This window comes from Anoplophora glabripennis, unplaced genomic scaffold, assembly GCF_000390285.2.
Source record: "Anoplophora glabripennis isolate ALB-LARVAE unplaced genomic scaffold, Agla_2.0 scaffold14, whole genome shotgun sequence".
Classification (NCBI taxonomy): Eukaryota; Metazoa; Arthropoda; class Insecta; order Coleoptera; family Cerambycidae; genus Anoplophora; species Anoplophora glabripennis.
Window position 1 is genome coordinate 1,439,991 of NW_019416352.1, and position 18,782 is coordinate 1,458,772.

The 18,782-nt window shown below is 30.5% G+C and overlaps 1 protein-coding gene across 2 annotated transcripts in view; it reads right to left on the minus strand.

Annotated features, from left to right (window-relative positions):
- Positions 1-18,782, minus strand: part of LOC108904058 (syntaxin-1A) — a 150,018-nt gene that overhangs the window by 120,457 nt on the left and 10,779 nt on the right. For both annotated transcript variants that reach the window (XM_018706442.1, XM_018706443.1), the window contains exon 3: positions 6,189-6,288. In XM_018706442.1, the coding sequence (XP_018561958.1) occupies positions 6,189-6,288 (100 nt within the window). The remainder of the gene's footprint in view (positions 1-6,188; positions 6,289-18,782) is intronic.

The window sequence follows — 18,782 nt, forward strand, 5'->3', positions numbered from 1 at the left end:
TTTAACATTATAAAACGATTATCCAGTTTGGTAAAAGTGTAAATGTAGAACAAAAAATCTGACAACAAGACAAACTAATGATATTTTCTCGACATTTACATACTCCTTCAAGGAAATGTCAGCGCGAGAGGACGATAAAAAATTTAAGACGGCCTAAATGAATACTTTACCGGTATAACGAACATTTTTTTCACGGAAACATAATGACTCGTTGGCGACAGCTTGAATGTCACACCATCATAAAAGAAACATTTTTAATGAGTCTGCATCTTTAGTCTTAGTGGAATAATTTTATCCAACGCCAAGTGAAGGATCACAACGCGTTAAGCCTGGAGATCTCCTTTTATTTACGATTGATTATTCTGTCAGATATCTGGTTCTTAAATGAAATGGAGATATTTTCTTTATTTTGGATAAAAAATAATATAGCATTTTTTTGCCTAATTAGTCACATTTTTTAAAATGTGATCAGTGTCACTTGACTGTCCCGCAAACTAAATCAGTGTCCAATAAAGTGTTTGTAAATGTTTAAGTGTTTAAAATGAAAGCTCCTAACCAATTGTGCATTTTTGATAATTCAGTTACATGTGACACTTTTTCTTAATAAAAGCGAATACAACTAGGAAACTATCTTTTTCGGGGAACTACCGAAATATGTCCCTCTCGCATAAGCTCATTGTCAATTCGAGTTCCTGCTTCTTCCGGCGTGAGTTATCGCGTTTATCAATTTACCGATAAGGATTTATTGTTGTTGTTGGTTAAGTTTTGACATTACCGCTGATCGATCGATCGCCCAATCTGTTGATTCATGGTGTTTTGTGAACGAAATTTAGTCATCCACTAGCTAATGTACATTACAGCCGGTCTGCTGAACAGCACACTTGATTTTTTTACTGTGATTTAGTCATCTGGAAGATGTTTCCAAGCAACAGGGTTAAGAGTTGCGAAAATATATTCGCATGATTAAAATCGCATAAAGCTTAAATTAAATTCACATAAAGAAAAGGAAAAATGAAACAGATTTTCTGACATTTTTTATAAAGTAATCAAGATAAGGTAATAATTTCAATAATATAAGTGTACAAAAACAAATTGCATGATCAAGTCAGCAGCCAGTATTTAATAAATCATTATTTTGGTTAAATGCAATCAACCGTCTGTAAACTTTACTTTAGAAATCGTGAGTAAGAACCACGTTGCGGATTAGAAATTTATAGCAGAAAGAAGAAGTGATGGATGTCAAATATTTCATATTTAATGTGAGGAAATGCTACAGTAAACAGAAAAACTCCACTAAAAATTGTAACCGTTCCCTCATGTCACTTTGATAAAATGTTAGATTTTATGAATCTGTGCAATGAATTATAAGAAACAAGGTGGAAAAATATTAAATCTTATTTTGACAATCAGAAGTAGATTTAACCCTTATTTCCTTTTTAAAAAATGCAAACGCAACAGCAAAATCGTATTATTAGTGATACCTACTCTTAATATTAACAAATATTGTACAAATTTAAATTCTTATATAGGAATATTCATTCAACAATCCAATCTTACATCCTTATTTGTTTACCTTTCTATTGATAAAAAAATTGTAAAAAAAAAAATCAGGAAAGTTAATGTTGCATAAATATCGTCCAACCTACACAACGATACCAAAATCACTCCGATTAGACCACGCCTGCGCCCAGCGATCGCACCCGCACTTTTGACGGTTCATAATCCCTGTGCACCCATACATTTTCCTAACTTCTAGCGCTACTCTTCCGATCCTTAAATATCTCCAACGTTGAAAATATATTTTAAATTATAAAAATACGTCTTTTATCACTATTAAACTCGTGTAGCAATTGTCATCCCATTCTACACAGCTGATGTTTCAATCCAAATTATACAGCATTGTGTTATATAAAAAGATTTATCATATCTCTTAATCAGTGGGTTGCTATAGATATAAAACAATACAAGGAACATTAAACGCAGAGATATTTATTACTTTCTAGCTATAATGAGTCATCCCTAATCAACGTTTTGTACTGCTCTGTATGAATCATTTACAACTGAATCAATTTGTCACTTGTATTACAGGTGTCGATAAATAATTCTATATTTTGCTAAATATGTGTTGGTACAGGATAAGACAGTTTACATCGAAATGGAATTTGGTACATGGTATAATGCGATAACAAATTTATGAACAAAGATATTTTACATAGTGACACTGACAAAAAAAATGTCGTTGACAATCACTTAGTTCTGTATACGAAAATAGCCACTCTATTTATTTCATAAACAACGATTTTGAATCTAACATTAACTTTCTCAGCTATTTATGGTAGACCTCAAGGATCCAATTTTGGGTGATTTCTTTTTAATATTATTTATTAAATACACAGCCCCACAAAAAAAAGTATCGGATCTGGTATTCAGACCCATGTATTTCCATGTATTTTTTCCGCTGAATCTGAATCTGCCTTCAGATTTGGCCCAACGGATCTGAGTTTTCGGGAAAATTAAAAAACAGGTCAAAATTCACAAAAAACGTCATTTACGATGGACGAAAGTTATAAAAAATAAAATTATTCAACTAGTTCACTAGACGTATGATTTTTCACTAGTTTAATTCCAATTTATCATCATAGAGGAGTCACACAAGCTGGTTCAATTTTATTCAAAAACAGAAAATATATCAAAATGCTTAAAAACGCCATTTTCATGGCATAATAAAGGCTTACGTTTTCGTTTAGTCCCTCTATTTTTCGTTTCTCTTTTTAACAACCAACAAGTTTTCGCCCTATACAATATAAAGGACGAAAATTTCCCAATATTTCCGAGGCGAAATTGAAAGAAATTCGATGGATCTCAGATTCGGACAATGTTCAAGGATGCAACATTCTTCACTAGAATGAGTAGCGTTGAGAAGAGTGCTTGGAGTAGTTTCAAAGTTGTAGCGACAATTTTTTTAGAAAACAACAAGAGTCCTAAATACGAAGAAATTGTATTAAAATTGATAAAAGACTTCCAAGACCTGGGATGTTTGATGGACTACAAGTTGCACTTCCTTCATTCACATCTGGATTGGTTTCCTGAAAACCTTAGAGATTATAACGAAGAACAAGACGAACGATCTCATCAGGATATGAAGGTTATAGAACAGCGATATCAAGGAAGATGGGATCACAGCATGATTTTTGTTGGTTGTTAAAAAGAGAAACGAAAAGTAGAGGGACTAAACTAAACGAAAGCGTAACCCTTTGCATAGATCCTTTGAAGAAAAGAGAACACGTTATAGCAACAAAAATAAGAATCATTTGTAGATATATTTTCTTTTGTTTAGAAAGTAGAGTATTCTACAAGTTTTATTGCATTCTCAATCTTCTAGGCTGTTACCTCATCTCTCAGCACAAAAAGTAGATGGATAGATGGGTTGGTTTTATAGGTGGTGCAGGTGGATGGACAAATATGCGTATTCAGGCATGAACGACTGGATAGAAAGATGCATGAATTCATAAATGGGTGGGTGGATAAAAAGATGGATCCAGAACTCTGCAACACGAATTATGCCATGAAAATGGCGTTTTGATCTATTTTCCGTTTTTGAATGAAATTGGACCAACTTGTCTGACTCTATGATGATAAATTAGAATTAAACGAGTGAAAAATCATACGTCTAGTGAGCCGGTAGAATAATTTGACTTTTTATAACTTTCGTCGATCGTAAATGACGTTTTTTGTGAATTTTGACCTGTTTTTTTAATCTTCCTGAAAACTCACACCCGTTGGGCCAAATCTGAAGGAAGATTCGTATTCAGCGGAAAAAATACTTAGAAATACATGGGTCTGAATACCAGATTCGATACTTTTTTTTTGTGGTGCTGTTATCTATCTGTAACACTAAAATCTGATCATTTGTTTGTTGCTGATGGTTTAAAACTATTTTAAACTTGATTCAATTAATGATGACTTACACTTACCTACTTACAAATTACGGAAATGTGTAGATTAAGTTGAGGGATGGTATTTGGAAAATCAGTTACCAATTAATGTTGATAATAGTAAGAATTGTTCATTTTCACTTAAAACTAAACCTCTATTGGTCAAGACTGGTTCTATTATTTGCTATTAGATGCTCCTCATCTTTTAAAGATATTGCTGCTCTAAATTGTCTATATTTTTCTCTAATAACTCGAAACTTGAATATTGCAGTACTATTTAGGATGTTAAAAAAATCAAAAAAATTTAGGTGAATTTCAAAAGGCTGTAACTTCGCAAAAAATTGTCGCAGAGCGATAAAAGAAAATGCAAATTGAAGCTCGAAAATCACCTAAATATTTAGGATTTAGTTTTTATCCTTTAATTTTTGTGACTACCTCATTGCCTGTCCTTTTGTTCAAAATTTCTAATAGTCCGGTCAAAATAAACATTTCAAATAACGAGAATTCCGACAGAGCTAAAATTTGGTGGAGACCTTGGGTACACCATTAGAAATACATAAAGTGTCAAAAGTCCCCATCTATCCCATGTGTGCTAAAAAAGTTATTCGGAGTCAAAGGTCAAAATTTTAGGTTTTTTGGATTTTTTTCGAAAACGGTAAGTTTTATCAAAAAAGTAGCTCTGACAAAAATTCTAGATCTCAAAATTATCTACAAAAATGGTGTTTATACTTTTTTTCTAAGAATCACCATTCCTGAGATATCGCGATTCTAATAGTTGAAGGAGTGACATTCTACATGATATGCACACATTTCCACACCACCTGTGAGGTAGTGTACTTTGGCGCGTTTTTTTAACGTGGTTTCCCCGGTAGGCCTACTTCACGAACTGTTATGACGGACTTCTTCTACTTCTTCTTCCTCTTCTTCTTACTGGATGTTCATAAATTGTTCAAATGAAGATGAATCAGCTGTCTCTTCTTCGAAATCACATGAATCTTCGTCTGTTGATGTATTCAATTGGACATTTGAGCAAGACTGGCTTTGGCAATTAGTACACGCTGGAGAACACAGTAACCGTACTCTTCTACAGCCACATTTAGCACTACAACCTTTTTTGCAATTGCAAAAAATAGTGTTTAGGAGTTTTTCCGGAGTAGGTGGGTGTAAATCGGTTCCAAAGTATTATCTGTTAATTTCCAACCCCAGTCTTCTGGGTTCAGTTGATTGCCTAGCCATGTCTGATGTTGATGGTATACTCGATACAAGTGTTGATTAACAGAAGCCGATGTTGGAGGAAGACAAGATAGTTTCGTGTATTTTTACAAAAGTTTTTATAATAGAGTAGCCAGATGTTATTCAAGGCCATGCGGGTAGAGGGGATTGACTAAGGGACTGAGTTTCTTTTGAGTGTATATTCTCAGAATAGTACAGTTTATACATATAAGAGACACAAATAGGCATTTTTACTTGTATTAAGTGCCTGACTATGTATATACGTGGCATATATTGTGCATATCATGTAGAATGCGACTCCTTCAACTTTTAGAATCGCGATATCTCAGGAATGGTGTTTCTTAGAAAAAAAGTATAAGAACCATTTTTGTAGATAATTTTAAGATCTATAATTTTTGTCAGGGCTACTTTTTTGATAAAACACCGTTTTCGAAAAAAATCTACCTTTGACCCCGAATAACTTTTTTAGCACACGTGGGATCGATGTGGACTTTTGACACTTTATTTCTAATGGTGTACCCAAGGTCTCCACCAAAATTTAGCTCTGTCGGAATTTTCGTTATTTGACCACTATTCTTATGACTAATTTGACCGGACTATAAATTAAATGTTAATCTTATTTATCTGCATTATATGTTCATTTGTACTGTAGGTATATGTTTTACTAAAAACACTTTTATTTAGATATTGTTTTCCTCTGTAAATGAAATATTTCTGTTGGACAATAAACGCATTACTATTAACGATTTTCAGGCATGCAAGTGTGTATTGTTTAAAAAGAATCGAAGCAATCACGCCATCACGGCTGTCCCTTTCACATCTTGGATAAGCTATCATTCTACGCGTCGTTTTCTTTCAAAAGAATGACGCCGCGAAATAAGGAACAAACGGCGCGCAATCGGAGCGGCACATTCTGTGTTACGGCAGATACGCCCCGCGATTCTTAAATGAAAAAGCCCATCTGGGAGTCCTAGCCGGAACGGAGGGAAAAAAATGAGTATAATCTAAAATGGCACTCACTTTCATCGCTCTGCGGCTGCGAGAGGATGGAACTATGTTTCTTCTTCACCTCCTCCACATTCGCCTGGATCTTGTCTATCATGTCCCGTATCTCCTCCACCTGAAACAGAAAGGAATGAGAGCTTAAGATGAGGTCGGAGAAGGATATTAATTGTAGGAGTCGCGCGAACCAATTTCTTACAAGAGCCAAAATCAAAAGTTCGTTTTTGTTTCATACAGGGTGAACCTCAAGGAATTTTACATACTTCTACGGTGAACAGACTTCATTAAGAGGAATATAAAAAAAAGTGTCTACTTCCCTTCTTTATTAATATACAGGGTCATTTGTAGATTTAGATCAAAAATGGTTTGAAAATGTCAACCTACAGTGGTATAGAAATACAGTACAGTACAGTAAAAATTATCATGAAAAATTTTATTGAATTATTATAGCTTGGAATTAATATTAATAATGTACAGGCATAGTCATAATGTCATTAATTTTAAGGGAAAAATAAGTAGAATATATAGAACAAATTTTAAAATGCAATGTTAGTTTATTACAAGTAGTTTATTACGTCTATAGATTCCCTACACTTTGATTTTGAAATCAATTGCAAAATTCAAGACGACTCGGGAAATCAGCTGTTTCTCTTCAAGGTTCGAACACTCTTTGGTCTGCTAACGCGTTCCTAGTCAAAAAATAAGGCGCCGAATTAGCGGGAGTTCTGGGGTAATTTGCTTATTTTTTAAAAGATCGAGTATTTTTTTTCGATTTTCTGTCTTTATTAGTCTATGTGGTTAAAATTAATACCATTAGAACTGAATCACCCTGTAGAGTCGAAAAACAACTATAATAAACAATACAACTTGCTACATTAAACATAATATATCACAAGTGTTCACATTTTAAAATTAATATCAAATACATATATACAAAATGTTTCTAGTTACCTAACACTTTCACCATGTAAGAATAGTTTATTCAATATAAATTATTCATAACATTAATTAACGCTTTTTGTTATATTATGAATATATTTCTGAATATAATCGTTTATATTTAATAAGGCAGAAAGGAGGACATTCTAGTCAATTTTACGTCATAAAAAAATAAACAATTTTCATTTACTTCGTTAGATTAAATCTTTTTTTGAGGTAAATAATGAAGGAATACAGTAGATGATCAGTCGTTATCAGCAAGAAAATAATTTATTCCAAGATAGATAGATATGTAAGATAGCCAGACATTTTATATAAACTCTGCCCAATCGATTGTGTATTACGATAATGTTGTTTATTTAAACAAAACACTTCATAATATTATTATTACACTTTATCATAATTCATAATAAATGAAAATACTTTTTTTTCAATACTATAAGAGAAATCAATAAAAGTTGTTAATTTTTCCTGTGTTGTATGTTTTGAACTAGAGCATTTTCAGTATTCCCAATAAAATTCAATAATATTTGTATTAAACACAACGATGAAAATGTATTTGTATTGCTTTGTTTTGTTAACAAGAATTGGTCTACGAGTTACAAAAATAAGCCTTGAAAATTGCTAAATATAATCGTTCCAGATGGTCATTTTATCAAAGCAATTACTTTGATAACTTAATTTCATTGTGTACGAGAAACCGCCATCGCAAATTGTCCTTAAAAATAAATAAATAAAAAGGATATTTTATTACCCTGTTTTCAGTGTTACTTTCTGATAAATATAATCCACCAAGTCTAAGTGTTCGACAAATAAATATGACTGCTGTTTTCTGTTTTAAAAAACGACAATGTATTTAACAAAAAGTAAGTATATACTGCGTTTTTATTCATTCATTTGAAACTTATATTAGTATTATTCTCACTTAAGTTGGAAAGAAAGTACTGTACACGGAACTTAAAAACAAAAAATGCAGACTGAAACTGGTGCAAAATAACGGAATATTGTGTTACCAACCATAATAAATTTCTGTAACGGCGACACATTTCTATTTGCATAAGAGAAAGTGAAGCAAATTTATCTTGGCGTCAACAGAAAGTACCCTCGGTACTGTAGTTATAAACACTAGTATACGTTACAAACAGATAAAGTTGACCTAGCATGTCATCTTGAAGGTGTTGCTTTCATAGCACTTGCAGATTGGTAGGTCACTCTTTGCCAGGAGGTGCAAAGTAATATTTTGTGCCAGCAGGCGTCGAGTAACGAGATTTAAGAAAAAGTGTCTCATAATTAGTGTCCAATAATTTACCACTTGATTCTATTGCCAAAAATAAGAATATTTTTCATATAAACATTGGTGGAGAAATGCTAAGGGAACTACGCCCCTCTAAATGGGGCCTCAAATATTCATTTTTTTTAATGTTTGTGAAATATATCACTCAATCGGATGTGAACAGAAATTGATACATTTTGAGTAAAATTGAGTGAATATTTTTTACACTGCATTGTTTTCACAATTTAAAAGTGGTCGTCAGTCAACTGAAGAAATCGCCGATTGCCTATCAGAGAAAGTGCTGAAGAGGTTAGTATCTCAATTGAGTCATGCCATGAAATTTTGACTGAAAAATTGAACCTTGCATCGAAATTTGTTCCTCGTTAAAATAATGTTCGGTTATTTCCTGAACAGATCTCGTATCGCCCAACAAAACCAAATGTGAACACCGAAAAGAAAATAGGTACACCCTAGCGTGTATGATTCGTTTATAAACACCATAATTGTTGTGGAAACGGTTCAGTGAACTACGAGCGCTGAACAATAATATTTTGTAATATCTACCTGTAGAACAATTTGAACAGATACAGTGTGCAAGTAGGATACCACTCTCACGTTCTCTTCGAAACAGTTTTGACATTTACAACAAATAATATACCAACAATGGAAACTGAATACTCGCATTGTAATATACTTAACCACGTGATTGTATGTTGATATCTACAACACAATAAAGTCACGAAATTCGAATATGTGACATTGTTAAATATAGAAGAGGGGATTTTTTATGTTTACAAACAAATCCAACTTTATTCTTTCCTAAAGTTATATTAATCAACATCGAAATTTGAAAACTAAAACGTAAACGTTAGCTAGTTGCAATCACACGAAATAATTCAATTCGATTAGGTCGAAAAGCTATGACAGACCAATTTTGATTTTATACTATTTACATCGTAAACGACTTCATGACAGCTATATGACCGAACTACAGATTTATTATGTATATGTTCATAAAACAGTTTAATTACAAAAACTGATGTATAGACGTCATTATGAACGCTGCTCTATATTAATAATAATAATAATAATAATAATAATAATATCTCTACTCCTCATTCTAATTACGAGAATTAGCCCAGAAGTCGGAGACTTGTGCGGGAGAGGAGGCGGCATATTATTATTACGCAGGCCGCATTTGCGCCCAGGAACGACTTATGTTGGTAGGCCCTAACCACCATTCAGTGCAGGAACGAGGGAAACCTGGACAACCTCATTAATTAGGGGGGTGGTCAAATGCCAGCCGGTGTCAATCTCTCACATTGATCCAAGCCAACATTCTTCCACCCTACCATACCTGCACAGAGGGCGACAATCCTCCGTACAAGTATAGATAATCTACGGTCACCGGCCGCGGGATTCGAAACCCGGGCAGTTAGACACATCGATTTAAGTACTGACGCCTTAAACCGTGCGGCTATCGACCGGTTCACAACACCTATTTTATATTATTTAATCAATCAATCCTTTGTGATGTGACACCCCTGGAATATATGACCCTAAACTAAACTAAAAATAAAGCCTTCTATTCTGTAAGGGAATATTTTGAGGATACAACTATTATTTAACTTCTAATAATTAATAATATAATTAATTATTAATTAATATAATAATTTTATGTTCTGTGTGAATTTGGTTAAATTATTTTAACGTTGTGTTTAATGATTTATACATTGTACTTTTTTTATAATATTATCAACTGTACAGTTCAAATTTTAACTGAAAATTGACATACCACATTTGTACGGATGTATGTAAACAGTGGTCAAATAAAATATCTATCTATAAAATATCTATCTATCTAAACTGAAAAAAGGGTAAAATCGCATTATATCCACAATCGATATTGACGACAATATTGTGCAAATAAATATTTATATGAATCTTTTAAACAACTTTTTCGGAGAAATTAATGTTGTTTCTAAGTTTAATTTAAAATTCCATTAAGCTAAATTCGTATTTCAATTGATATTGTTATAATTTCACTGTTTCAATAAATTTATATTCATAGCGTCAACATAGGATTTATTTTTAAAAAATATAATATTCTATTATTGGCGAATTGTCCAATATTTGAAACAGATAAGTTACAGAAGAGAGATTGCTACTTTACAATGAAAATGCCAACTCAATTTGTGAGTTAATTTGTCTCTAAATCGTATCATTTATGTTTGAAATAATTTGTGTTATTAGCATAGATGGTAAAATCGTTTCATGGAAGAGGATCTAAGCCATTTACATAAATTGCTTTAACTAATCAACTTTGTAAAAAAGAAGTCGGTCCAGAACTGAACCTTGTGGTACACCTATCCATCCACTGAATATCTACCTTTTATTGCAGCATAACAGGTCTGTTCGCTGTTTTTATTATAAACATTAATTTTTTACCTGTTTTTGTTTGCTAACATAAAATAACTTTATCCATTCTTCATCATATCCTGTACAGAACTAAACATTTTTCCACTTTTTCTAAAATCATTTCAGGAATATCATTTATATGATTTGAACTTTAACTCAAAATATAAATTGCAAGTAGGTACACGAAATATGTAGTACATTGTTTATATTTATGATATTTAATATAACTTTTGAGTTCTCTTAAGAATTAATGCTTTTCGTAAGTTAGTTTTCAAAACCAAAAAGAAAATTGTAACAAGTTGTCAGATTATGAAGTATTTTTTTCTCGAAAACTGTCCAGATTAGGAAGTTCTAACAAGAGTACATTATTTTTAGAAAATAAAATTATACATTAAAAATTGGAGCCCGAATGGTAAAAAACCTAACCTTAAAAAAATTAAAACTTAAAATGTAACAGGAATGTAGCATAACTAGCGCCCTCTATGAAATATCCAAAAAATAATTAGACCAGTGTAATTGGCATCCTTAAAAACCCCGGAATTTCATAAAAAATATTTAGCACCGTTTGAAAACTTTCGTAAAAATTATCTTTAAAAATTTTTATTTTGCCACTCTGTATCTCGAAACAAGAGGAGATAGACATATAGTTCATAAGACAAAAAATTCTTATTTTTTGTCGTACTATCACCCCCTGTAACGGGAGGTCTTTCTGAAACACCCTGTATAAGTTTTCTTCCGAGTATAAGACAACAGACAATATATTCAAAATAAGGAAAAAAATCACATTTTTACCTCGTATGTTTATTTTACGTTTCCTGAATCTTGCACGCTTATTAAACATACAGAAAATCGTATACGATACTATAAACATAATCACACCCCGCAGAATACTTTTAGGAAACTATTAAGACATGCATTAATCACAATTATTGAGTATCTTTACAAATTTGCTGCACAAAACAGGAAAGGTGCATTTTCTGATGTTTACATGTTCTCCGTGAGTTTTCCATGCGAAAAATTAAAGGAAGTTGCTCCAGTTTAGCGTTACACTTCGTCACTTCCTGAACATCTACTTGTTCTATCGGTGCTCTGTGGTTCTATCATTGTTGTACTAAGTGTTATTTCTTATCCATATAATGACGGCCTTAAGAACTAAAGCTAACTTAGATATCAATCTTTGGTGGTTGATGCAATCCGAATGCCATATTGATTCATATCGCATAGATCTCAATAAAAATAACATACCACTGATTTTTAGTTGAAATGTCACATTTATCCAACAAATGATTATATAATCGGTATAAGAAAGAATTTTCAAATATATTTTAAAAATCGTCTGGACCAGACGATATTTTATTATTTTTTAACTTTCTTTTCAGTTAAGCTAAGGATTTCAGTTGGACTATATAGATTTAGATATAGAGCTACTAATTTCCCTACAAATATTATAAAAACAAATTGTTTATCCTATTGGATATCCAATCAACCACCTTTTGGGAACATTTATGAAAAAAAACATTAAATAATAAGGCAACAAATCATATTCATAAAAAGAAACTCCAACATTTAGCTGAATATTTTGATTAGTCATAAAACCTCAGTAGGAAAATATTGAAATTCACAATATGTACATTCGACGATGACTAATTCCTAACTGTCTCTTGCCAGATACCAAAAATAAACAAAATGGGTTGTGGATTAAATGATCGAAAAAATGTTATCGGGAAATACCTGCCTTTAGATACCCTAAAAAGAGAAACTGCCCGCGTTTTGTGATCCATTATTTAGAAAACGTTCCGGAATAGTATGTCTAAATCGCCCTATAAATCCAAATACCTACGCGTACTGCAGTCTGTCACTGTCTCTGGAAAGAAATATTGGCATACGATTGTACCCAACGGCCGTAATTCTTTCCGTTGCCGAAGAGAGAAAAAGTGGGAAATAGTGGTTTATTGGGAAATATATACGAACCCTAATAATTAAATGTTCGAATGGCACATTGTTTATTATAAATTTGATGTAAATTTTAATTATTCATATTTATTAGAAAAGGTATTTATTTGAAAAAAAAACACAAAAGTGTAGATCCCTAGATCTGGGCGAGGTCCGAAACATTTTCAAAATTGCAAAAATTTAAAAAAACACCTATTTTATCTGAGTTTTTTACTTATATCTTGAAACCTATGCATTTTGGAAGAATATTGAAGAGAGAAAAAGAGAGAAAAAGTTTTAGAATTGAATTTTGCACAATATACTGGAAGTTAAAAATGTTTAAATTTATTGCCGATGTTGCAAAATAGCAGTCATTGATGAAAAAAAAAGGCAAAATAATCAAGTTTTTTGGATATATTTTTTTTAATATTTTAATTGCTCCCAGGACATTCTAATTTCGGTAAAAAAAACTTTAGAGTATAATAAAACAACACACCAAATTTCATTAAAATCGATTCGACAGTTTTCGCAAAATAATTTTTTGACAGAAATTTTTCGAATTTCAAAATATTGCACAGCCTCAAATAAAGCATCTAGATACTCGAAAATTTTTTCAGATAGAAAAGACCGCTCAACCTTTGAAATGGTTTTTGAAAAATTGAAATCGGTACATTAGGACGGCCTCAGTAAAATTTTAAATTTACCTCTCTTTTTTTATTTTTAAACAATTAAATTACATTTATCAATTTGTAATTTAGTTTTTTCAAAAATTATAATTTTAAAATACTCAGAAAGACGCTTCCTTTAAAAAAAAAGTTAAATTCCGTTTATTGGTTCTCGATATATAAGCGGTCAAAGTTTATCGGCATTTACCGTTAATTTATAAACAATTTAGCGATAATCTTTGATCCAGTGACTTAAAATATTTTAATTGTTACGAAGACATTCTAATTTTGGTAAAAAAAACTTTAGAGTATAATAAAACTACACACCAAATTTCATTAAAATCGGTTCGATAGTTTTCGTAAAATAATTTTTTTTTTAATTTTGAAAAAAATTATCTTGCGAAAAATTTTTAAAGTTAACACTTTTTTTATTTTTAAACAATTAGATTACAGTTATCAATTTGCAATTTAGTTTTTTTCAAAAATTATAATTTTAAAGTAAGTACTATTTTTTCTTAATTTTATCTATATTTAACAAAAAAATTAATTTCCAAATAAATTTTTATTTTTTAATTTATTTAAACAAAAATTATTTAAATAATTGTTGATAGTAATTATAACTAAATACATTCATATTAAGAGTGTTGAAATATATACATAAACAATTTTTTTCATTGAAAAAATGTAATAGCATAGAGTAAAATATACAGTATATTTAATGCATAAATAAAAAACTTTGTTTATAACCAAAATATGTGCAAATTAGACAGTTGGCATTCCGATATTCGAATTCCTTGGCTCGCGAGACATCGGACTAAAAAAAAAGATCGAAATTGGTCAATTAGAAGCAGAGATAACGCAATTTTTTTCGTAACTTCGCATTTTGAACCTCCGAATTCAGTCTCGAGCGAAAGTCCCCTCCCCCACTTTTCGTGTTTGAGTCAGTTTTCGCGCCTGCGAGCGACAGCTTTTCCGCTGATTTATCTATGTTGCCGATAACTTATGGATTTGAAATTTTTTTCCAGCTTAAAACTCGGAAAAACGAAGCCACTGTATCAAAGATTATTCCTAAATTGTTTATAAATTAACGGCAAATGCTGATAAACTTTACCGCTTATATCTCGAGAACCTTTTTTTAAGGCAGCGTATTTCTGAGTACTTTAAAATTATAATTTTTGAAAAAAACTAAATTGCAAATTGATAAACGTAATATAATTGTCTAAAAATAAAAAAAAGAGTGTTAACTTTAAAAATTTACTGTGGCCGTCCTAATCAACCGACTTCCAATTTTTCAAAAACCATTTGAAAGGTTGAGCGGTCTTTTCTATGTGAAAAAAATTTCAAGTATCTCGACTAGATGCTTTAATTGAGGCTGTGCAACATTTTGAAAATTAGAAAAATTTTTTTCAAAATTTTGTTAAAAAAATTATTTTGCGAAATTATCGAACCGATTTTAATGAAATTGGTTGTGTTGTTTTATTATACTCTAGTTTTTTTATCAAAATTAGAATGCCTTCGGAGCAATTAAAATATTTTTAAAAAATTATCCAAAAAACTTTTGCCTTTCATCAATTATTGCTATTTTGCAACATCGGTAGTAAATTTAAACATTTTTAACTTGCAGTATATTGTGCAAAATATTCGTTTGATACACACAAAATGTAAAAGTTAACCTAAGAAATACTTATTCAACAAAAAAAAATCGAATAAAATCTAAAATAATATAAATATGTTACGTTTTATGTGGGACACTGTATATTATTTGTGCCATTGTTACTGTGGTAAATTTACTCCACGATTTGGCCTTCCTGATCACTACCACATTTTTTACTACAAACATGAAATTCGCCATCATTTTCAAAGTTAAAAAACATCGGTTAATAAACACGGATAAACCTACCATTGTTATCCAAAAGAGTAATTTGGAATTGTTTCGTTTATTTTTAAATTACAACTTGAATTACTTTTACAACAGCATTTACTTAAGATATATAACGCAGGCATTTCATGTAAACTGTATAATAAAATAAATCCGTCATAAAATAAAATTTGCATTACCATCTTATTTGATTATCAAATGCTTAGTTACATTTTTATTTATTCTTCTAGAATATATTCACATAACAAAACCGACAAACCCACTATAAAACGAAATCTGAATCACAAAAATACAGATGTATGACATCATAAAAACGTAGTCACGACAGCATTGTTTGAAATTATGTACATAGATGTTTATTAATTTCTTTAAAAGGGGGAAACCGCAGGAGTCAGTTTGTGTATAATTTTGAGCAAGGGCATCGCCGCAAAAAAAGTACAAAAATTTTCTTAAACCAAGAAAATATTGGAAATTTTTATTAAAATATTTCATTTAGTTAAAAAACAATGGTAGTAGATTAGTCTAAACAGGCATTTGCTTAAAAAAAAAAATTCAAATATCAAATTTTATGTTAAGAAATACCTAATACGCTTCCATATTTTAAAAATTTTGCTCTAGAATTTTAAATAAAAAAGAACAAAAATACTTATCGGAATCAGAATAAAAGTTTAACAGTACACTAATTATACAGGGTGTTTCTTAAGTAGAGGCCAAAAATCCAGGGACGTATTCTGTGGCCAAAAATAAGGATTTTTTGTCATATAAATGTGGGGTCTTAGGACAGCCATTGTCCAGCGTGTCAAATATTTAAAAAAAAATCGGTTTTAATTTTTAATTTTTAATAAATAATTTGACAACACAATATTAAATAAGATGACGACATATTATTACGGTTTTGCATGACCTCCCTAAGATATGTTTAAGTACTTTAAGTAACTGTAAAAATGCACTTGATCAAATAAAGTTTGTTTTTAATCGGTTTGAAATTCAAAACATGTAAAGAAACAAAAAAGTAAAGATAATACAATGGCGCATATGATGACCTATTTTAGGTATTTGTAATATTATACAGGGTGATATATTTTTTTTGGCAAATAATGATCCTAGATACCCACACATCCGCCACTGATGTTTCTAAAACTGGTAATTTTTTGTCTCATTATATCAAGCGGTTTAGAAATTAAAAATTAAACTGATTTTTTTTTAATTTTTGACAATGCTATATAGGCAATGGCTGTCCTAAGACCCCACATTTATATAACGAAAAACCCTTACTTTTGGCCACAGAATACGCCTCTGGATTTTTGCCCTCTACTTAAGCCATGTATGAGTTACACACCAATTTTAAATACCTATGTATTTTGTAGAGGAAGTAAAACGTTTTTAATTTTGTAGACTTACCCATAGATTTAAGAAAATATATTTCTTAGATATTTATAATTTCTTTTATTTGTGTCGTAGTTTTAGTTTTTTTTTTTCTTTACATATTAATAATTCGCCACTTCTTAACAACATCAAAATTTAATTAAATAAACCCCTTACGTCAAAAGTGCCAATCAAGGATTATTTTTTATCTAAATAATTTTGCCTAACCAAAAATTCCACACTGAGAAAAGCAGACAGATACAATATACACTATACATATTATATGAACGGTATTATTTTTCTTCTCCAAAATTTTGGCCCAACTTTATACTTCACGCACCATTTTATCAGACTCGTCCAAATGTTCATTAAAAAAAAAATGCATTTATAGCATACTCTGTGAATGAAATAAATATTATGTTGAAGAGATCTCCCGACTCGACCTGTAAATATTAGAATAGACGAGCACAAAAACTGATGCATTAAAAAAGAAAAATTTGAAAAACGGTCTTATAATTCAAAATGGTGGGGGTAAAAAATATTGGAGATGGGAAATAATACCACTAAACGAAAATTAAAAGAGATTACGATTAATTTGTTTAATCGTAAGAGAAATGTTTGAAATTAGTTTGTGAAATTTTGAATTTTGTGATGTTTATTTTGTAAATGTTTTTTTTCAGTGTCTGGTGTTTTCAGCTTCTGGTTACACAAAACTAATTTCATAAAAAAATAACGAGGGGTAAACCACTTAGTAAATATGGTGTACAAGTGATGTAAATATAGTAAATATTTGTAAATATTCGTAAATATTAGTAAATGCTAGTAAATACTAGTAAATATTTGTAAATATTCGTAAATATTAGTAAATATTTGTAAATATTAGTAAATATTCATAAATATTAGAAAATATTAGTAAATATTTGAAAATTTTAGTAAATATTCGTCAATATTCGGGTAAATATTGATAAATAATGGTAAAATTCGTAAATATTTATTCGTTCCGCATACTTTCCTATCCAAATCTGGAAAATTGTTGGTAAAAAAAAAACAAATTGCATATTTTTGGCAAATAAATTTTTCGAAAAATACACAAATCACAAGTCGAATAAAATAGCAATTAAAATGTTAAACATTCCCAACATTTTTCATTTCGCAATATGTAAGTATAAACAAAATTAATACTAAATAAGTAGTCCTCAAAATACTCAGTTCAATACTATTGCCAGCAATTCATGTTTAAAATAATTTAGTGAAAGAAAGAAACTGAAAAATGGACCGAGAAAATTTAGCTAACCACTATTATATAGTTTGTAATCAAAATATTTTAATAATTGATAGGTAGGTACGTTGAAAACTATTATTCTTTGCTTCTTTCCAAATTTTTTATTTACAGTTTTCCATAAGGGAGGTAAAGAGTGTCTGATGTTGTTCAGTATTAAAAATCCGAGTAAAAATCATTACTGTTTAGACGATTTCTCTTATTTTAAACAAAAACTTCGTAATTTATTTTCTACATCCGAGTACATCAGTTATGATTCCACGGCAAATTTGTTTTTTATTTCAGGGTTCCGATTAAAGTAAGGTTAAAAATCACTCAACAAAAAAGTACCTACAGCACGAATTTCACATTTACTAAATATTTTCTACATTTACTTACTAAATATTTTTTACATTTACTTACTAAATATTTACCAATCCAATATTTAGGAATAATTACCACTATTTAGGTAGGTACATAATTCCATTTCAATACGGCAAGCGGACTATTGCGATGCGATCCTACTACTATAACCTCGACTATAACAACAAAGTGAATCGAAATTACATTTTGGAATAAACGTAAATCCGAGTATACCTAAATTACGGTAATAAATGTACCTGGATTGCACTCATAGCCATAAACTTCATAAGAAAAGATCACGTTTTATAGAGATAGTATTTCGTAGAAGAAAAAAATACCAAATATTTGTTGTTAAATTTAAGATGAACAAAAAATATATCACTTCAAATATTAATGATAAGATTGATAAGTACTGAGATGTACACATGACATCTTTCTTTTAATGAAGAAAATTGCCAATACTTACCGAAGTAATAAAATAATTTCTTATTAGATTACTAATCTTTTTCGACTATGCCAA